Source organism: Budorcas taxicolor, chromosome 5 (genome assembly GCF_023091745.1).
Source record: "Budorcas taxicolor isolate Tak-1 chromosome 5, Takin1.1, whole genome shotgun sequence".
NCBI classification, from domain to species: Eukaryota; Metazoa; Chordata; class Mammalia; order Artiodactyla; family Bovidae; genus Budorcas; species Budorcas taxicolor.
In genome coordinates, this window is record NC_068914.1 from 137492030 (window position 1) to 137514414 (window position 22385).

General features: G+C 40.9%; 2 protein-coding genes and 1 non-coding gene across 4 annotated transcripts in view; 1 reads left to right on the plus strand and 2 right to left on the minus strand.

The window, feature by feature from the left end:
- The window catches only part of DERA (deoxyribose-phosphate aldolase), a 119401-nt gene that overhangs the window by 43790 nt on the left and 53226 nt on the right, over positions 1-22385 (minus strand). The window contains exon 6 of one of the 2 annotated variants that reach the window (XM_052639664.1): positions 9818-9946. The exons of the other annotated variant lie outside the window; for it this stretch is intronic. Coding sequence (XP_052495624.1) covers positions 9818-9946 — 129 coding nt within the window. The remainder of the gene's footprint in view (positions 1-9817; positions 9947-22385) is intronic. 2 annotated transcript variants of the gene reach the window in all.
- On the plus strand, positions 776-2309 carry LOC128047455 (zinc finger CCHC domain-containing protein 17-like). Its single transcript, XM_052639666.1, has one exon. It carries the CDS (start codon positions 869-871, stop codon positions 1592-1594), a length of 726 nt encoding a protein of 241 aa, XP_052495626.1. The 5' UTR covers positions 776-868; the 3' UTR covers positions 1595-2309.
- On the minus strand, positions 11263-11335 carry TRNAW-CCA (transfer RNA tryptophan (anticodon CCA)). Its single transcript has one exon. It is a non-coding gene; the product is annotated as a tRNA-Trp (tRNA).

Sequence of the window (22385 nt, forward strand, 5' to 3'; positions counted from 1 at the left end):
AGTTGCCCCTTGGCATTCGGGATCTTAGTTTCCTAACCAGGGATTGAACCCAAGTCCCCTGCACTGCAAGGTGGATTATTAATCACTGGACCACCAGGGAAGTCCCAAGATCCATTTCACTGATGGAAAAGTCAAGGCAAAACGTTTTTCCTTGGTCCTTTCCTTGCCTCTGGAACTATCTGAGAATCCTAAGAAACCCTTTAGACATCATACCACACTGGTTGGATTGCTCAAGCCATACTTTGTATATATAATCTCCTTGCCAAAGGTATATTTTTTCTAACTTTTTGTTCAATTAAAGTAGAAATTTGCTCTCAAAACAACATGTCCAAACTCTACAAAGTTGTGACACACCAGGAAAGAGGAATCTAGATCTAATCTAATCTAATTTCATTTTGCCTGTTTTCACTTTTCTTTATCTTATCTTTCTCATTGATTCATTTGTATATTCCACAATATTTCCTTAGGCTTTCTTAGATGTCAGACATGGTAGCAATCACAGAAGAATACAGATAAGTAAGATAAGAACCTCTTTGGCCTCAAGGAGGTTCACAGTTTTATACACATACACACACACACACACACACACACACACAAACACACACACACTATGTGTGTGTATATATATATATATATGCACACACACATACCCCTAACAGATAAAACTACTGATGATGATACTATATGACAAATGCTACTGGTATTTATAATTATCCAAGGAGGAGGACAGTATGAACAATTAGTTTTGCCTTTAAAAGATCATAGAGAGGTTTCGCGCAATGCTGCGAGGGAAAGACCAGAAGCAGACAACGAAACACTTCAATTAGCTTTAGCAGAAGAGAAATGGAGGAACCATAGAGCATTAAGGATGAATTCAGGAAGACCCGAGACCATGGAGAACTTGCCTGCTCTTTACACTATTTTCCAAGGAGAGGTTGCTATGGTCACAGACTATGGAGCCTTTATCAAAATCCCAGGCTGTCGGAAGCAAGGTCTGGTCCATCGAACCCACATGTCATCCTGTCGCGTGGATAAGCCCTCTGAGATAGTAGATGTTGGAGACAAAGTGTGGGTGAAGCTTATTGGCCGAGAGATGAAAAATGATAGGATAAAAGTATCCCTCTCCATGAAGGTTGTCAACCAAGGGACTGGGAAGGACCTTGATCCCAACAACGTTATCGTTGAGCAAGAAGAGAGGCGGAGGCGGTCCTTCCAGGATTACACTGGGCAGAAGATCACCCTCGAGGCTGTCCTGAACACCACCTGCAAGAAGTGTGGCTGTAAAGGCCACTTTGCAAAGGATTGTTTCATGCAACCAGGTGGGACCAAGTATTCTCTGATACCTGATGAGGAAGAGGAGAAAGAAGAGGCAAAGTCAGCAGAGTTTGAAAAGCCTGACACCACGAGAAATTCTTCTAGAAAAAGAAAGAAGGAAAAGAAGAAAAAGAAACATAGAGATAGGAAGTCATCTGACTCTGACAGCTCAGACTCTGAGAGCGATACAGGCAAGAGGGCAAGGCACACATCAAAGGACAGCAAGGCAGCAAAGAAGAAGAAAAAGAAGAAGAAGCACAAGAAGAAGCACAAGGAGTGAGAATGGAGCGTAGAGAGGGTGGCTGAGAGAAGGAATCCAGAGCCTGTGCTTTGAAGCCTTGGCTCTCAGAAAGACTCAGTAGTGAGAATATGGCCTCCCACCCTCTTCTCTCCTATGGGAGATGGCATCCCCTTGTGCCACAGGCAAGTCTGGGAGTTAGGTATCAAAAGCAGCTGCCTGAATGAGTTGTTCCCTTATCACTCTTGGTCCCTTTGCAAGTGACCCCTGCAGCTCACCCAGTTCATTCACCCAGCTTCATTCAGCAGGAGGTCGTATTACCCTCTCCAGCTGCCACTGCCAGAGCCAGATTCCTGTACAGGAGTCCAGGCTAGAGCCACAGGAACTGCTGTGGGGGTGAGTCTGGCTATAGTTGAACGGAGGGATTGGCCCCTACCTATTGGCCTGCCTGCCCTGGCCTGATTGGTGGATGGTCTCTGTGACATCCAGCACACGGGCAGAGGGAGACTGGCAGTATGAGGGAGAACACGGTAAGGAGTGGTGCTCACTTTTTCCATCCCCCCAACATGATTCTGCTATGTTAGAAGTGACAGCCAGTGGTCACAGCCAGAAAAACATTGTTTGCAGTGACTTAGCTTGTTTGTGACATTCCATCAGACCACTGAACCAGACAGTTCAAGCCGAAATCATTGCTTTACTTTGTATTTACTACAGTGTGAGTCAATTGGTTCCATTTCAGGTTTCTGCTTAAAATCCTGGTACTAAAAAAAAAAAAAAAAAAAAAAAAAGATCATAGAGAAATCTGACAGAGTATGAAAATTTCACTTAAATCTTTAAAAACAGCTATCAGGAGGGGAGAAGGCTATGACAGACAGAGGAAATGATGTAAGGAGACAGAAATACCTGGGATATTTACAAATAGCAGTAATGACCATACAAAATAGCAGTACAGATAACCTTTTTTTTCTGTTAAATATAGGGGTCTTATTTATGTGGTTGCTTTTATTAATTTCTTTGTTGCAGCATGCAGGATCTTTATTTGGGGCACGTGAGATCTAGTTCCCTGACTAGGGATTGAATCTGGGCCCCCTGCATTGGGAGTGCAGCATCTGAGCCACTGGAGCACCAGGGAAGTCCCTAAATAAAGATACCCTTTTAACTGATTTAATTTAATTCTTATTTTACCATAGAAGAATACCTACCTCGCAGAGTTATTGTAAAGATTAAATATAAATAAAACTCTTAAAGAGTGTCTGTCACACTTACAGATTATATCACATATATTTCATCTATTCAAAATATTTTCTTTTTTTTTTTTTTTTTTTTGGTTCTTGGATCTTTGTGGATCACTGTGGCTGCTGAATAAGTGATCTCATACATGGCTGAAGAGCTGAGGTGGCTGCTACAGCTTTCATCATGGAAGAATTAGAAACAATGACAATGATATCTAAAAAGTATACTATAAAAAAATGACACATCTAATTATGATTCTCAATGAATCAGATTTTTTTTTATAACTTTCTTTTTTAGGACAGAGTCAAAAGCTGGCAAAACAAGTTCATATGTAAGATTCATTAAACAATTCTATTAATACAATCCCTGGAGAAGGAAATGGCAATCCACTCCAGTACTATTGCCTGGAGAATCCCATGGACAGAGGAGCCTGGTAGGCTACAGTCTATGGGGTCGCAAAGAGTCGGACACGACTGAGCGACTTCAGTCAGTCAGTCATTAATACAATAAGCTTTAGGATCAGTACAGAATAGAGTCCAGCTCAGTTTCTTTTATCTCCTACAGCTATACCAGGGCTTCCCTGGTGGCTTAGTGGCCAAGAATACATCTGCAATGTAGGAGCCTCAAGAGACGCGAGTTCGATCCCTGGGTTGGGAAGATCCTCCAGAGAAGGACTCTTACCTGGAGAATCACAAGGACAGAGGAGCTTGGCGGGCTATAATCCGTGGGGTCGCAAAGAGTTGGACAGGACTGAAGTGACTTAGCACACACAGCTACACCAAAATCACATGCGTTACTTCATTTGAACTGATAATTAAATGAATTTATTTGTTCAAGGGTCACAGATTCTGTAAGACAGGACAAGAGTCCAAGTCTTCTAACTCCCATGACCATGGCTCCTTCCCCTAAAACATTCTGAAAGATTCCTCAGCGTTAGTTCCTCAGTCATGCCCGACTCTTTGCAACCCATGGACTGCAACCCAGGCTCCTCTGTCCATGGAATTTTCCAGGCAAGGATACTGGAGTGGTTTACCATTTCCTTCTCTAGGGCATCTTCCCAACCCAGGGATCAAACCTGGGTCTCCTACACTGCAGGCAGATTCTTCACCAACTGAGCTACCAGGGAAGCCCTAGATTAAGCCAAAAACTAGGCTACTAATCACTTAGTTGACCAAAAATGTAAACACACTCTGGATAACCAAGCGTTTACTTACAGTGATGTATAACACCAGACTAACATAGTTATATATATTTTTACCTCTCTCTCTTTAGAGAACTGGGTTTATAATAATAGAAATGGCTATCAAAATTATAAGATATAAATTATTATGAATGTAAATGACAAACTCCTTTCAAGATTTTTGATGCTAAATCGATGGGAAAACAAAAGCCATGAAGAATTCCAGACATGATAGAATAAATGTTAATAGACTTGGCCTCCTGCTATAAATTGTTATATAAATAACTGTGCAACTGAACAAAATATATAAGGCAACTATTTTTAGGCATTGGGAAACTGGCAGCTCAAGATAAAGACCTTAAGGTAATTCAGATATACAATAAGGACTTTTAATCAGCTATTACAAATATGTTTAAAAATTTTAAAGAAAATATGATCTCAATGAATTTTAAAAAATGGAAAAGAGTAGAAAAATTAAAATTCTAAAAAATAACAAATGGATTCTAAAACTAAAAATGTTCATCGGCACAAATTTCAGTGGATGGGCATAAAAGTAAATTTAAGGTAGAAAATAAGGGTCAATGAACTTGAAGAAAGATCCATGTATATTAGCCATTCAGAAAAAGGGGGCTGAGGGTTGGAGGGGAGATTAAAATTGAAGTTAACAGGGCCCAGTAAGCTGTAGACAATATCTAACACTCAGGAACTTGGGTCCCAGAAGGAAAAAAAAGACTGGGGAAGAAAATATATTTGGAAAAATATTTTTTTTAATGTCTAAAACAACAACCTACAAATCCAAGAAGCTCAATAAACTCCAAGGAAGGATGAATATGAAGAAAACCACACTTAGGCACATCATAGTCAAATTAGTGAAAAATAAAGAGAAATATTGGTGGCCATAGCCAGAGTAAAATGAAACATTACTTACAGGAAAACAGGAAGAAACAGAATTCCAAGAAATGGAATGATAAGGTTAAGTACTGAAATAGAAATAAAACTGTAACCTAAAACTCTATATTCAGCAAACCACCCTTGAAACATGGAGGTGAAAAAAGACATTTTTCAATGAACAAAATCTGAGAGAACTAATCACCAGCGGACTACAGGAAGAATAAGAGATAAAGAAATGACATGCAGAAGACTGGTTTTACCTAGGTTTCTTCTTTTAATTTCCTTAAAAGACAAATATCTATTAAAAATCACATCACTTTGAGGAGGGGTTTATAAACAGGTAGAAGAAGAAGAACAGTAAATAATTCTGGGGACTAATCAGGGTGTAAATGGAACTGCTGTAAGGTTTTTATATTTGTGACCTATGAAATGTAAAGAGGAATATAGGTATGCCTCATTTTATTGTGCTTTGCATTATTACACTTTACAGATATTGCATTTTCTATAAATTGAAGGTTTGCAGCAACCCATCATCAGGTAAGTCTATCAGTACCATTTCAAGTCTCTGTGCCATGTTTTGCTGATTCTTGAAATGTTTCAAAAATGTTCATTACTATTATATTTGTTATGGTGATCAGTGATCAGAAATCTTTGGTGTTAATAAATTAATAGAACAAGTAGACCAAAATAAAACCAAACAAAATCAGATCTAAAAAATGTGACCAACCAACTTGAGTTAATTGACATTCACAGAACATGATGACTAACATTGGCAAATAAATGACACTTTTTTCAGTGCACTTGAAGCAGATACTTAAATATACCATAAAATGGGGTATAAAATAAATCTCATTAATTACAAAAGGCAAAAGATTTTTAAAATTTATATTCTCTGAGCATAAAAGAATTTTAAATTTTAAGTCAGTAATAATGATATCCATAGAAACATAAAATATTTGGAAATTAAACATTTCATACTAAATAACACTCTAATAATATTCTAAACAACTAGAAAAATTAGAAAACATTTTTAACTGAATGATAAAGCAAAAAGAGCAAAATATTGGTTCTTTGAAAAGATTAATAAAACTGACAGATCCTTAGCAAGACTATAGTTTCTACCAAAACAAAACAAAGAACAATAACAATAAAAGGAAAGAAAACAAAAATGGTTGATATTGGGAATAAAAAAGGAGATATAACTACAGACCCTACAGACAGACTAGTAAGAGAATATTCTAAACACCTTATATCAATAAATTCAGCAACTCCTATATTTGTACAATGAAAAACAAGCAAGCAAACTTCTTATACACAGAATGACGTGAATGGATCTCACAAGTATTACACCTCAGGGCATGTAGGTGAAAAAAAAGGAAGAGTACATACTGTGTAAGTATAATGTTCTAAAACTGGCAAAGCTAATTCATGGTGATAAAATCAGACCAGTTATTGCACCTGGAGCAGAAGGTTAAAAAGAGCGGAACTGACGTCAAAGGGGAATAAATGCTGTTTCTGGGAAGATTATACAAACTGTCAAAACTCACCATATCATACATGTTAATACTTGAACTTTATTGAATATAAATTTACTTCAATGAAGATGATTTTGAAGAAAAAAAAAGTTTTTAGATAATACAGAAACAGGATGAAAAGTGAAGGCAGTCCACAAATTTCATTTAAAAAATTTTTCTTTACATCTGTGTCTCATTTGCTGTCTTGCATATAGGGTTATCATTACCATCTTTCTAAATTCCATATATATGTGTTAGTATACTGTATTGGTGACTTTTGGACTCTGCGGGAGAGGGAGAGGGTGGGATGATTTGGGAGAATGGCATTGAAACATGTACACTATCATGTAAGAAACGAATCACTAGTCTAGGTTTGATACAGGATACAGGATGCTTGGGGCTGGTACACTGGGATGACCCAGAGAGATGATATGGGGAGGGTGGTGGGAGTGGGGGTTCAGGGTTGGGAACTCATGTACACCTGTGATGGATTCATGTCAACGTATGGCAAAACCAATACAGTACTGTAAAGTAAAAAAATAAAATTTAAATTAAAAAAATTTTTTTTCAAAAACTACTTCATTTCTATTATATGCCTCTGTAACAGAATGACAAGCAAAAGCTGTGGGTCAGGAACTGCTAGATGCTTTCACACACATCTCACAAAGACTGCGCCTTTAATTCAGGATAAGGTCTGGCACAGTGCATTGGGAGACAGATACACCTGAGGCCAGAACACTTGGGTTCAAATAATGACTTATATGATCAGTTAGCTTTGGGACCTTGGGCAAGTCCCTCCATCTTAAGTTTCTTCATCAGCTACAGGTCTGGTGTGAAGGTGAAGGAACATAATTTTGAAGTATCTAGTAAAGCACAGCACAAATACAAGTTCTATCACTCACAGTATCAAACACTGATCAGATGAAAAACTGAAGGAGATAAACAAGATGGACTGGGATATGAGCCAACAGGAAGAGACAGGTGACGGCATGTTTCCAGTCACATTTCTGTCTGTGGATGCAAAGGGTGGGGTGGAGGGTGGAACAGATGTGTCTAAGCATGAGGACCTAATAATGTTCCTATTTTAAGCAACAGGTACAGGGTTGGCTTGCTTACCCAGAATGAATACACTTTCACTGTGACCTGGATCACGCCATTCTGGGCTAACTCCCTGGTCCTGTTTCTAAGAGCATGAAAAGGGAGGCTACCTGTCTACCTAAGACTCCAATGGGCTTTCCCCAGGCTCCTGAGGGTTCCAGCATCTTCTATCATTGGGGACCTTTGGAATGCCAATATAACTGATGACCCATTCGTTACAATGTTCCATTCTTCCCCATCCTTAGGTTTTCAGAGATTTCAGTTTAAATAAAACAAGCAGAGCAGAGATCTTTTGGATACAGCAGCAAACCAGAGCAACAGCTTCATTAATGCCTGGTTGGCTGAATTTCAGTACAATTCCAGGGAACCACGCTAGGTCTGAGAGAGTCTTTAATAAAAAGTACATGAGTAGAAAAATCTAGAGAGTGACTGTGATAGAGGCCCAAATTTAAGAAGCGAGAAGTCACGTATATTCATCCAAACATGGAGCCACTAGTAGGGCAGCTAAAGATGCAACACTCCGTCTTGGTATAGCAAGTTATCTGACAGAGGTTTCAATAAACCTCCATGGGAAGGATTTCCCTGGTGGTCCAGTGGTTAATAATCCACATTGCAATGCAGGGGATGAGGGTCTGATCCCTGGTTGGGGAACTAAGATCTTACATGCTGCAAAGCAACTAAGCCCAGAGGGAGCAACTATTGAGCCACGCACTCTGGAGCCCATGTGCCACAACCAGAAAGCCAGCTGCTGCTGCTGCTGCTAAGTCGCTTCAGTCGTGTCTGACTCTGTGTGACCCCAAAGACAGCAGCCCACCAGGCTCCCCCATCCCCGCGATACTCCAGGCAAGAATACTGGAGTGAGTTGCCATTTCCTTCTCCAATGCATGAAAGTGAAAAGTGAAAGTGAAGTCGCTCAGTCGTGTCCGACTCCTAGCAACCCCATGGACTGCAGCCTACCAGGCTCCTCCATCCATGGTATTTTCCAGGCAAGAGTACTGGAGTGGGGTGCCATTGCCTTCTCTGAGAAAGCCAGCATGATGCCGCAACTACTGAGCCCCTGAGCCAGAGCTACAGTCTGTGCACAACAGAAGATCCTGCGCCACCTGCAGGGCACGGCAGGTAACTCACGGAGCCTCGCATATGAAAAGGAGGAGACCGCGGAGGCTCAGGCAGGGTCTTGGGAAGGACCTTTATCAAAGCCAAGCTGAAGGAATTTATATTGTATCTTGAAAATGAAGGGCCGCCACCGAAGGATTTTAAACAAGCGCTACCACAACCCAATTAGCATTCCTGAGAGATCATTCTGGCAACAGTGTGGAGAACAGATTGAAAGGGGACAGAAGCAGAGACTGGAAAACTAGTTAGAAGACCGTTGAAGTGATCCATGTGGGGAATGACAGTGGCCTAAGATAGCAGCACACAGGATGGAAAGAATGCATGAAATACGGCGAAAAACAGAACTCTCAAGACTGATTCACTGATTCCTATGAAGGTGAGAAAAAGCAATCAGTGTCAAGCTTGTGTGTATGAATAGCTAGACCTGCTGTTTGTGAAAACAAAGACTGAGTCAAACTACATTTCAAAAAAAAACAAAAACAAAAACAATGACACTGCCCTAAATTTAAGAAGAAAAAATAAAACACAGACAAAAGCTCAGGCTGCCTTAGACAGGACGGATATGGATCTCTGAAAAAAATCAAACACTTAAATTCACAGAGAGGAATAAGTCAGAGTTAAAGAAATTCCTGTCTAACATATGTTGATGAATGAATAATCAAAGACTTAACACAGAAGGCAATTCACTAACAAGAGAGCCATCTACTGCCTTACAAGGATAATGCAGTGATGAAATGCCACCCAAAAACGTGGAAGAAAGCCAAGTTTGTGACCATTTCCCACTGCACATGTATTCATAAAATAGCTGACCCCTCCCACAGGAAAAAAAAAAAAAAAAACCCCTTCAAGTGGTTAGCTGCTGCTGCTGCTAAGTCACTTCAGTCGTGTCCAACTCTGCAACCCCACAGACGGCAGCCCAGCAGGCTCCCCTGTCCCTGGGACTCTCCAGGCAAGAACACTGGAGTGTGTTGCCATTTCCTTCTCCAATGCATGAAAGTGAAAAATGAAAGTGAAGTCACTCAGTCATGTCCGACTCTTAGCGACCCCATGGACCGCAGCCCACCCGGCTCCTCCATCCATGGGATTTGCCAGGCAAGAGTACTGGAATGGGTTGCCATTGCCTTCTCCGCAAGTGGTTAGCACTTTCAGTTAATAGCCAAATGCTTCGACTTACCAATTTCTCTTAAAAGCATCCATTCAATATATACCATCATTTCAATATAAAACGCTTACCTGCCATCATGGCTATCATACTGGCTTTATAGACGTTGGTGAGAGATCCAAGTTCTCCTGTGGCTAAGATGGTTTTGAGGTGAGCCTCCCCACAGGCCTTGCGAAACTGACGAATCTCATCGTACAGGGCTGAGCAAGGAGATAATTGAGGCCGTTACAAAGCCGGCAAGTGATAACATAACTTGGCAGCCATTTAGAACTGGTAGAACCCATCTCAGATTTAGGAAACATAAACCATTTGTCACTTTCTAAAAAATCACCCCAATTTAATATTGCCTCAAGCATTCTGTTGCAGTTCCCCTCCTGTTCTAAGGAACTCCTTCGTTTGCTACCATGAAAGAGTTTCTATGCCCTGGCCCCAGGTCCCAACCCACAGAGCTTTTAAAGTATCATTATAAAGACATGCAAATTACAAATAATTTCTACTGCTTTTGTAGGATGGTTACTTAGGAGAAAAAAAGAAATTCATCTACCATATATACAGGGGTGTATCACTTTGCAAACTAAAGAAAAAAAAATCCTCCAGTCCTTTTGAATTCTCCCATTCACACATAATAAGTTCTCTTGTTGGAATATAAAGCAGGCCTTTCCTGAGAGCTCTGCTAATGAAAATAAAGACATAACAGTTTGCCCCACTCTCTGTCAGGGTATTTGTCCATGCATGCGTGTGTGCTAAGTCGCTTCAGTCATGTCTGACTCTGCAACCCTATGGACCATCGCCTGCCAGGCTCCTCTGTCCATGGGTTTCTCCAGGCAAGAATACTAGAGTGGGTTGTCGTGCCTTCCTCCAGGGGATCATCCCAACCCAAGGATCAAATCTGTGTCTCTTACATCTCCTGCATTGGCAGGCAGGTTCTTTACCACTAGCGCCACCAATATATCAGACTAAAAAGCATTCAGCCTAGACAGGGAGTGATGGGTGTATGTATACAAATTCAGCCGTGGAGGAATTCAGAGATGCAGCTTTGAATCTATTATCTCTGACCCCAGTACCACATTTGCCTTCTAGAGCTCCATACAGCATTCATAAAGCACCTGAACTGAAAATATATATATATTTATTTTATACACACATATACATATATACCCTCAAAGCCCATTATACTCAATAAAATTAAATTGAAGGGGAAACATTTCATATTCAAAGTAACAGAATATTAGCAAGAAAAATCAGTACAGTATAATGAGTATTAAAATTCTGAAAAATTATTTAAGACTGTCTATTGCCAATAACACCAAGCTCTTAACCTGCATCAGGTTGGCTACATCTCATTTCCTGAACTTCAGTTATTGCTACACTATCAGGATTAAGTAAGTAAGTAAAGTCACTCAGTCGTGTCCAACTCTTTGTGACCCCGTGGACTGCAGCCCACCAGGCTCCTCAGTCCATAGGATTCTCCAGGCAAAAATACTGGAGAGGGTTGCCATTTCCTTCTCCAGGGGATCTTCCCAACCCAGGGATCGAACCTGGGTCTCCTGCATTGGAGGCAGACGCTTTAACCTCTGAGCCATCAGGATTAGGGTAATAATAAACATTAGGGTTACGAGAAGCATTTTTAATGCTAAAATGACAGTTGTATAATTCACAGGTTTTCTAAAGTACTTATAAAAGACTAAAAATCAGTCTTGAGTCAGAAAACTAAGTCAAACCACTCAAGTTTTTGGTGTTTTTATTTTTGAGGGGGGATATGCGCCATGCCAGACACCATGCAGGATCTTAGTTACCCAACCAGGGATGGAACCCACGCCCCCTGCAGTGGAAGCATGGAATCCTAACCACTGGACCACCAGGCAAGTCCCCAAACCATGAAAGATAAAGATGGAACAAAACTTGTCTTCTCAATTTTAGAAAACCCAAACTTAACTTGAAGCGCGAAGGATTCTATTACAAGACACATGGAAAAGTACAATGTTTGTTGCCTCCAAGAGGTACCCATGTTTTTTTTTCAAGAAAGGGCAGAATATTTTTACAAATTCCTAACAGTCAGTAGTTGTTTCAGAAATGACCCGAGATGCCACACTGCCCACCTTACCCTGCATGTCGCACCTAAACCATGAGGAAATCATATCACCCACACATCCAATACAACAACTTGCAAGAACAGGATAAACAGCAAAAGACTATGCGGCAGTAACCATCTATATTCTTTTAACTCAGAGAGTGAATCTTGGATGGAAAAACAGTTCTTGAAAATAGAAAGCTGTCCTCTAAGAACTAGTGACAAGGAAACCTCTTGAGCTAAAAATTCAAGAATGATAATCTGGAGTTAAGTTGTGATCTAATTAAGGATTTTTCTTCCTAGTACAATGAGCAATCTCAAGGGTCAAACAAAGGTGGATTTAAAACTCAACTCCAACACTTTCTGTGTGACCTTAGGCAAGTTATTTCTCCCAGCCTCAGTTCCAGCCTTAAAGTATCAATAATAATATTTATTTTATAGGTTATTTGAGGATTAAAAGATAAGATATATACAGATAGATAGGTATACACACACACAAAACTTTGTGCATTGCCTGGCTTATTGTAAGCATTCAAAAAGTTTAATCATTATTATTAAGTTCAGAATTCTAGTAAAATGAATTTTTACTAAGTGCTGTTGATAAAAGTTAAATCTTGGTTCATACCTGACCCAACTTTTTGTACTACACTGAAATTTTGTTATATGGATTAGTGGTTATATTCAGTGAGCCATCAGATAAGACTTGAAAATATTTTGTTACAGCATTTGTAAAAGGGAACTTTGGCCTGTATAACAAAATTCTTAAAACATTGGTCCTGAGCATATTTATAAGCAAAATCACCAGCCATTTTCTAAAATATATTACCCTTTAATATCCACTGAAGTTCTTCACCTACAGTTAAAATTAACCAGAAAACCCAGATGTATTTTATGACTCAATTATCAGCCACCTGGAATTCATGCTTTTTAATCCATGACCCAAACAGAATGAACCAAAAATGGTAACTCTGAGTTTCACTGGATTTAACTAATATACAACCATTGCCTTCTAATTCTTTAATTACCAACTCTTTAAATTATGTTACTGACCTGTCTCATCACATAACAGGATCAAGGTTAACTGAAAAAGTATCTTACATCTTTAAAGATCAACACTGGGAAAGCTGTTATTTGTTTCTGTTACCATTCTGCCCAGAGTCTACCAGGACAATTAAATCAGAAAGCATACCTAACCTGGTCTTTTTAGAATGCAGTCTGTGTGTGCTGTGCTAAGTCGCTTCAGTCGTGTCCAGCTCTTTGCAACCCTATGGACTGTAGCCCACCATGCTACTCTGTCCATGGGATTCTCCAGGCAAGAATACTGGAGTGGGCTGCCATGCCCTCCTCTAGAGATATCCCTGAGTCAGGGACTAAACCCAAGCCTCTTCTGTCTCCTGCACTGACAGGCAGATTCTTCACCACAAGCAAGCACCACCTGGGAAGCCCAAAACGAGGTCTGGGCTCCATCAAACGAATGCTTCTACATAATCCTTTGAATTTTACTGAGTGATGCAAAGATGAAGGACAGTTAGAGATTTTCATCAGTAATGCAACGTCAGCAATGGCAGTAGATCCGAGAGTCCACAGCAGTCACCAGCCAGCAGGGTACCCACGCTGGCCACTGGCAAGAGCAACAGCACTGGTCTCGTAAGCAGACTCTTTCTGCTACACATCTGGCTTACTCTCTGCTCCCCAGTCTTCATGGTCCTGCTTGTGCTCCAAGCCTGCTTCTCAGCTTCCCACTGATTCAGTAAGCTACCCCAGATCCTCCTAATAATAAATCATAAACCCCTTTTCAGCTTGCCATGGGGCTTCCCTTGTGGCTCAGACAGGAAGGAATCTTCCTGCCTGCAATGTGGAAGACCCAGGTTCGATCTCTGGGGCGGGAAGATCCCTTGAAGATGGACATGGCAGCCCACTCCAGTATTCTTGCCTGGAGAATTCCATGGACAGAAGAGCCTGGCGGGCTGCAGTCCATGGGATCATCAGAATTGGTTTATTAGTCTTCAACCTATGACTCCAGTATAACACATAGACACTGGCAAGTATGGTATAATGGACAATAGTGTGGGTGCTCTGACTGCCTCGATTTATATTAGAAGACTGCACGCAGCACCAAAGGATAGCCCCCGACTCGTCGCAACTAGAGAAAGCCCGTGTGCAACAATGAAGACCCAGTGCAGTCCTAAATAAACAAATAAACAAAAAGCAGAGGACACTATGATCCACATTTCCTAAAGAATGTAAGATACAACCTCTTTGGGGCACGAGAAGAGATGTCTAACTTACTACTGTGGTGTTCAGTCGCCCAGTTGTGTCCGACTCTGCGACCCCATAGCCTGTAGCATGCCAGACTTCCCTGTTCTCACTATCTCCTGGAGTTTGCTCAAACTCATGTCCATTGAGTCAGTTATGCCATCTAACCATCTCATCCTCTGTCTCTCCCTTCACCTCTTGCCCTCAATCTTTCCTAACATCACGGATAGATAGACAGAGCTGTATGCATGTTTATAGGTGTGCGTTATATACATTTATGTATTTCGTAGATCTGTCCCCTGAGGAGGCATGGAAACAGCAGCAACCCTGTAGAAATGAGCACCCTGTAGCACCCAGATCTTCGTTCCTAAACTCCAGCCTTCAATGAAAACAAGCAAAGCTCCTTGGGAAAGTGACTGATTCCAAGCCTGGGGCAGAGAAAGCTAAAAATCAGCCCGAAATATCTTTTAAATAAATGTAAAGAAGGTCTTAAAGAATAACAAAAACATGTCAAAAGGGCAGAGGAGCTAGCCTGAAGCAGCTCTCATCTGTCAAATCTGGGACAATTTGAGTTCCAGAATAAATAATGATAGTAATGGATTATAACCAACTGGAAAACAGAAAACAAAAAACAGGCATCTATGAGTTCTTGAAGAGAGGAAGAAACGGAGGGAGAAGGTAATGCTAACTAATGAGTATAAAAGAAATGATGGAATCAGAAAAAAATCACCATTTCCAACTATCAGAGTATAACAGAAGAATTACCAATGAACACTTAAAACCACTGAGTAAAAGTTAGATGAAGAACAGGATATTAACCATATCTCCATTCATAAAATACTTACTAAAATACAAAATATTTATTAATTTTACAATGGAGAAACTTGGCAGAAACCATCTTAGCCAAGTAAAAGCGTAACACCGTCAATAATGGAACAGATCAACATTTCGGGACTCCTGAAAGCAGAGGACATTGAGAAGAACAGAACAAAACTTCAGGGGTGGGCCTACCAAAAACACCTAATGTGAATCTAATCATGAAAAACCATGTAACCCACCCAGACTGAGGTACACTTTACAAAATAGACCTCAGTTCTTCAAACACGAGAAAAGATTGAGGACTGTTCCAGACTGAAGAAGCCTAAAGAGACACGCGGGCTTCCCAGGTGGCTCAGTGGTAGACTCTGCCTGCCAGTGCAGAAGGTGCAGGAGACCTAATGGTAACATTAATGACATTCATCTTAATTTCCTGATTTTGATGGTTTACTGTGGCTTCACATGTTTTTAGGAAATACACACTGAAGTACTTAATAGTAATGTATCAATAGGTCAGCAACTTAATCTCAAATAAATCAGAAAAAATATATCTATATCTATTTAACTTTCTCTCTGCATACACGTATAGAGAGAAAGAAAGAGAAAGAGGAAAGGCAAAAATTTTAATGGGATAGAATTTTATAACTGGGAATAAATGGGAGTTTTGTGTGCTATTTTTGTAACCTTTCTGTAAGTTGTAAATTATTCAAAAATAACAGTTAAAAAAGATACGTTTGTTATACAGTTGTAGTTTATTTAGTATCCAGGTAGTTTTCTCACGGGAGGGCTTTTGAAACTATCAACTATTCTACTGGTTTTTTTTTAGAAAAAAATGTGTGATTATATATGGTACATATTATTTTGTAACCTGCTTTTCTTTCCTTTGATATATCATAGATATCTTTCCAAATTAATAAATTCATGTCTGTAGCACATTTTTAATGGCTGCACAATCTTCCGTTGCATGGTCATAAACAATGTATTCAACCACCTATTACTGGATAGTCAAAGTTTCAGATTATTTGCTCTTATAAACAATACTTCAGTAAACCCTTTATGGTTAAGTCTCTGCATATATCATGGCCTTGTTCCCTAAAGCATTTATTAATTTTTCTGCTCACATTCTCAGAATACCCATTCACTGTTAAAAATTCAAACATTACGGAAAATGAAAATTCCCCATTAAAAAAAAAAGAACAATTCTTGCATGTATCAGAAAAATAATAATTTGGAAAGCTATTATAAAAGATGACTGACAAATGAAAATGGAATTCAAACACCACGACTGCAAATTAGTCAGAATAATGCAAAATTTAACAAAACACACACACCAGAGCAGTGGCTGGCAGAGTGATGTCACATTAAGAAACCTGATAATAAATGTTTTGACTTATAATGAGGTTTTCAGGAGTAGCAAAAGTGGGTGTACTAGAAACCCAAGATGGATTACATTGCAGATGCTTAATCAATATAACGGCACAACCAGCAGACGCGTGGTCTCCTGTCTGTCCCCCCTTGTCCCTCCTACTGCTGCTACGCTGAGGAGAAGACATGGAGGTCATAACCTGACCTTCTGTTTGTCCCTGCCAGTGGGAAAAACAAGTGGGGCTGAGCCAGTGGAGTGGTCCATGGCAGGATTTAGATAATCCAGCCACTCTGGGAAAGGCCTGGACGCTGACCCAAGGGGATGGAGGAGGTCACGCTGCATTGGTTTTAAAGAGTATCCAAAACAAGGTGATCGCTGGCTCCCTGTGCCAGCAGGAACTTGCATCTCAAGAATTCAACTTTTCTCTATCTACAAGTCTCTTCTTCCTCTCCAGCTCCTACTTAAAAGGAAAACAGATTCTTCATCTTGAGGCTGCTGGCAACCTGTTAAGCTTTCTGGAAAAAGTACCACTGTAGACTTAGAAAAGGGCTAGCCAGATGGCTCAGTGGTAAGGAATCTGCCTGCCAATGCAGGAGACACAGGTTCGAACCCTGGGTTGGGAAAATCCCCTGGAAGAGGAAACTGCCATTTTTGCCAATACTGCAGTATTCTTGCCTGGGAAATCCCACGGACAGAGTAGCCTGGCGGGCTATAGCCCGTGGGGTTGCCAAGAATTGGACACGACTGAGAGGCTGAGCACAAAAGCACACAGACATAGAAAACTGTTAGTCAAGCTTTCATGTATAGAAATTATGATTGAAGTTAAGAACCCAAGTGTTTAAAGATTATATAGCCCATCTAAAAGCCATAAAGTAGATTTCCCTTTATATTTCGTGCTATTCAAAAGCACTTAAAAATAATTGTTAACGAACATATCTAAGCAATTATTTTTTGAGTACCAGAAAGATGTTCAACACAGCAAGAGTGGCCTGAAAATCACTCTTAAGATAATTATATGTACAGTAAAACACTTAATATAAAATTACATGGCAACCTTCTAATCTAAGAAAGTCACAAAATGTTCAAGAACAGTTTTCATCCACTAAGACAACTAATTAATCTTGAAAGACTAAAACAGAGATGAGCTAAAACACTAGGTAGTAAAATAACCACCTACAAGAGATAAAACACACACATTTTTGTCAATAGTATTTGAAGTTTTGAAGAATCATAGCATAAAAACAAAAACCATAAAAGCATACAGCAGTCGTTAAGTATCTCCAGAAGGTTTCTGTTATAAACAACCCTCAAAACAGAAAGCCCAGGTTATAGATTATGTGATTCCTCCCCAAAAATGTGTCTATAGATTTAGAGATTGCTTTTCTCATAAGATATTATGATTAAAAGCTCCTCAAAATAAAGAAAAACCCTAATTTCTTTTAGGAGATATTCTTTCTACCACCCTTCTTTTGTAAAACTAAGCAAATAAGAAAAATAAATTGTATCATCCTAAAGCTCTTCAGGATCTCAAGGCATATACTCCATAAACCAAGTTTAGGAGAGCTGAAGAACCGAACAGGGCAGGGACTTCCCTGGTGGTCCAGTGGTTAAGAATCTGCCTTGCAATGTAAGGAATGAGGGTGTGATTCCTGGTTGGGGAACTAAGACTAAGACCCCACATGGCTTGGGGCAACTAAGTCCACACGCCATAACTAGACAGAACGTGCACCTCAACGAAGATCCCACGTACTGCCACCAAGACAATGCAGATGAATAAATAAATAAGTAAAAGAAAAAAATAATCAGACAACTACAAAAAAAATGGAACTGAACAGGGTAAAAGGTATGTGAGGCTGTGGATACAGAAGACAAACGATAATTCCAGATGTGATTCTGAACACATAATGCTGGAAAAATGTCCCAGACGCGGCCACGTTTGGCGTCACCAGGGAGCTCCTGGTGGCTCAGTAGGTAAAGAATCCACCTTCAATGCAGGAGATGCCGGTTCTGTCCCCGGGCCAGGAAGATCTCTTGGAGAAGGAAATGGCAGTCCCCTCCGGTATTCATGCCTGGGGAATCCCATGGACAGAGGAGCCTGGCGGGCTATAGTCCATGGGGTCTCAAGAGTCAGATACGACTTAGCGGCTAAACCCCCACTACCTGCTCGTGCTTCAGTGTGGAATGGGTTTCCAAAAACTAGTAACACCAGCTCTAGGTCCTGGAAGATGCTTGAATCTGATAGTCTTTCCATATCACTGGTAATATATTAGGTAAATATATGCAGCAGAGTGGTCATTAAAAAGTTTTAAAAAATTGAAAACCTCTGTATATTTACAGAGCATGGAATGCATTTAATTTTCAAAACCTGCTCAATAAGATTTATGATGTGATGAACATCTTCTGGTGAATTCTTTCTTCAAAAAACTGTTTGAGGTGTCAACCTCAATATCATCATTAAAAAATACCATATTACAAGGACTTATCATGGGAATAATATACGCAGACAAGGAACAACACCAAATACAAAATCACAGGCCGTTATAGCTGGAAACACCCATAGAAAACCCATATGTCTTATCCCCTCACTAGTAACTTAATTTATTATTTTATTTTTTGGCCACACTGGACAGCATGTGGGATCTTAGCTTCCCAACCAGCGATTGAACTAGCATCCCCTGTACTGGAAGCTTGGAAGCACAGTCTTAACCACTGGACCACCAGGGAAGTCCCTGGTAGCTTTTTAAATGGAGGGAGGCAGTTAGAAGAGAAGTGCTCACAGACCAGGTGTAAATTACCTAAATGATAAACACTAAAACCTACATCTTTAGAATTCTTCTTCATCAGCTGGATGCCTCTGCTATGTCATTACTTCCCTTGGCAACACACTACCTTCATCAGGAGGAGGGGGAGAGAGAAGAAACCACAGTGCACATGGAGAGATTCATCTGGGCCAAGCAAGAGGATGACGAATTTATGGACATCATCTAATTTAATCTCTATTACTAATATAACCCCATGAAGCAGATGTCACTATGCCTGTTTTACAGAAAAGGAACAGAAGGTACAGACAGGCTAAGTGACTTATCTAAGAGCAAACAGCCACTAACAATAGCACCAGGATTCCAACCAGGATTTGTCTAACACAAAGACCTTGCAAAGACCATAAGATTTCCAGTCTCCTGGAGCAATCCCCCACCTTCTTGCTTGCGTGCATGCTAAGTTGCTTCAGTTGTGTCCTACTCTTTACAATGCTATGAATCACTTTCCTGTCCATGGGAATCTCCAGGCAAGCATACTGAGTGGGTTGCTGTGCCACCCTCCAGAGGATCTGCCCAACTCAGGGATCATACTTCTTGTCTCTTATATCTCCTGCAATGGCAGGTGGGTTCTTTACCACTAGCGCCACCTGGGAAGCACCCCCCTACCCTTCTTACTCCACAGTATATTTGTCCTGGGTACTTTCTGGGTCTGACTGTGACTCCAATGATGGTTGGCTCATCTGGCCGGCTGACTCCACCTCTCTCTGGGTCCAGCGCAGGACAACTACTCTCTTCACCTAAGGCACAGTCTTCCCAGGGAGAGAAGAACTAGCCTCCCAAGAGCACAGAAGTAGATGTCTTTCTGGCTAAACTCTACAGAGTAACCCTGTTCCTTAAGCCTTCTGTTTACAGCCAACTGCAGAACTAGGCTTAATAAACAATAAACACATGGGAAATATGATTTGTATTAATTAATGAATATGCAAATTCAACAATGCTTCAATTATGTGGCGCCTAATTCCCAAGTGGTGCCAGTGATAAAGAACCCACCTGCCAATGCAGGAGATGCAAGAGACGCAGGAAGATCCCCTGGAGGAGGAAATGGCAACCCACTACAGTATTCTTACCTGGAGAATCCCATGGACAGAGGATCCTGGAAGGCTACAGTCCATAGGGTTGCAGAGAGTCAGACACAACTGGGCACGCATCCTAAACTATATAGAATCAAGAACTAGAAGCGTGTTAAAAAAAAAAAAAAGTTGCTCCAAGTTAGTGCTTCTCCTTAGGCATATATGGGATGGCTGCGGGGGGAATGTGGAATCCAAATGATCTGGAGTGACTTTCAGTGTAGACCCTACTCCTCCCTAAATCCAGCCCCCAATTCTGACAGTACACATAATTGGGGGGATGTCTTGGATTCTGTGAGACAGGGAGGTGAGGCAAATCACCTGATAATGTCTGAGAACCAGCAAGACATTCCACACCCTACCCAGTCAGAACTACTGTCCCAAGCAACAAGTTAGATGGTGTCCATTTCTCTGCCCAGATGGAAAGGAGTGAGGGAAGGACAGTGAAACGAGCTGACAGTAAAAAGCCTAAGAACAAAGGACCAGGCACAACAACAATAGCAGAGATGTTTCAGCAAAAAAATATATGAAGTCTAAAAAAAAAGCACAGCAGCCTGGACCATTAGCTATGGAGCCATCACCTATGGGACCATCAGCTATGGGACCATTAACTATGGGGCAAGTCATCTCCCAGACTTCAGCCCCTGAGAGCATCACTGTGTTCCAGAATAATACACAGGCTGACCTCAGTGATACTTTGGTCCAGTTTCAAACCAGCGCAGTAAGCCAAGTAATGGAATAAAATGAGTCATGTGAAATTTTTGGTTTCCCAGTGCATGCAAAGTTTATGCTTCTACTACACTGTAGTGTATTAGGTGTACAGTAGCATTATGTCTAAACAAAACAGTGTACATACCTTAAAGGAAGAAATACTTTACTGCTAAAAAATGCTAACCATCATCTGAGCCTTCAGCAAGTCACAATCCTTGTGTAATAGTAACATCAAAGATTACTGGTCATAGATCACCATCATATAATAATAATAATAATGAAAAAGTTTGAAATAATGTAAGAATTTCCAAAATGTGACCCAGAGACATGAAGCGAACCAATGCTGTTGGGAAAACAGTGCCTACAGACTTGTTCAACTCAAGGCTGCCCCAAACCTTCAGTTTGTAAAAATCTGTGAAGTGCAATAGAGCAAAGCCAAATCAAATGAGGTGCCTGTAATCACTGATACAACTGCCATGAATGACCTAGACAAAAATAAGCTGTATTTAATAGAACAAGTAAATAAAGTCAGGGAAATGAAAATATTTTTCATGGATTTCTAAAGTGGCTGGATTCTCTGCTATGGTGAAGACTCACTGATTCCTTTTAGGCTGTGCTGGGTCTTAGTCACTACACTGGCTTTTCCCTAGTCATGGCAAGCAGCGGCTACTCTCTAGTTATAGTGCGAGGGCTTCTCACTGCGGTGGCTTCTCCTGTTGCGAAGCGTGGGTTCTAGGGCACACAGGCTCAGTGGTTGTAGCCCATGGGCTTAGTTGCTCCATGGCATAGAATCTTCCCGGATCAGGGATCAAACCCATGTCTCCTGCTTTGGCGGGTGGATTCTTTACCGCTGAGCCACCAGGGAAGCCCAGATTCACTGACTTTGAACATTTGCTTAAGTGAAACTAATCAATTAGTTCAGTTCAGTTCAGTCACTCAGTCATGTCTGACTCTTTGCGACTCCATGAATCACAGCACGCTGGGTCTCCCTGTCCATCACCCACCCCCGGAGTCCACCCAAACCCATGTCCATTGAGTCGGTGATGCCATCCAACCATCTCATCTTCTGTCGTCCCCTTCTCCTCCCACCTTCAATCTTTCCCAGTATCAGGGCCTTTTCAAACGAGTCAGCTCTTCGTATCAGGTGGCCAAACTCCTGGAGTTTCAGCTTCAACATCAGTCCTTCCAATGAACACCCAGGACTGATCTCCTTTAGGATGGACTGGTTGGATCTCCTTGCAGTCCAAGGGAAACTAATCAACAAAAAGCATCATTTCATGGGGAATAATTTTAGTGGGAAAATGGAATGCAGGTTCCCAAGTCACAGACTCAGGTCCCGCACTCTGGAGGTTTAGTCCTCAGCACAGGTAACGGCCAAAATCAATGTGGACAGGAGGTTCCCAAAAAACAGTGTGCAAAGCCTGAGAAATTGAGTTTGCTGGGACAGAGCCCAAGGACCACAAACACTTCAGTGAAGACAGGGGAGATGGAGGAGCTTGCAACAAGACACAGGAGGCATCAGAAACACAAAGG

Excerpts from the sequence above, each read along its gene's own strand:
- LOC128047455 (XM_052639666.1), top strand. The coding sequence starts at position 869 with ATGAATTCAGGAAGACCCGAGACCATGGAGAACTTGCCTGCTCTTTAC.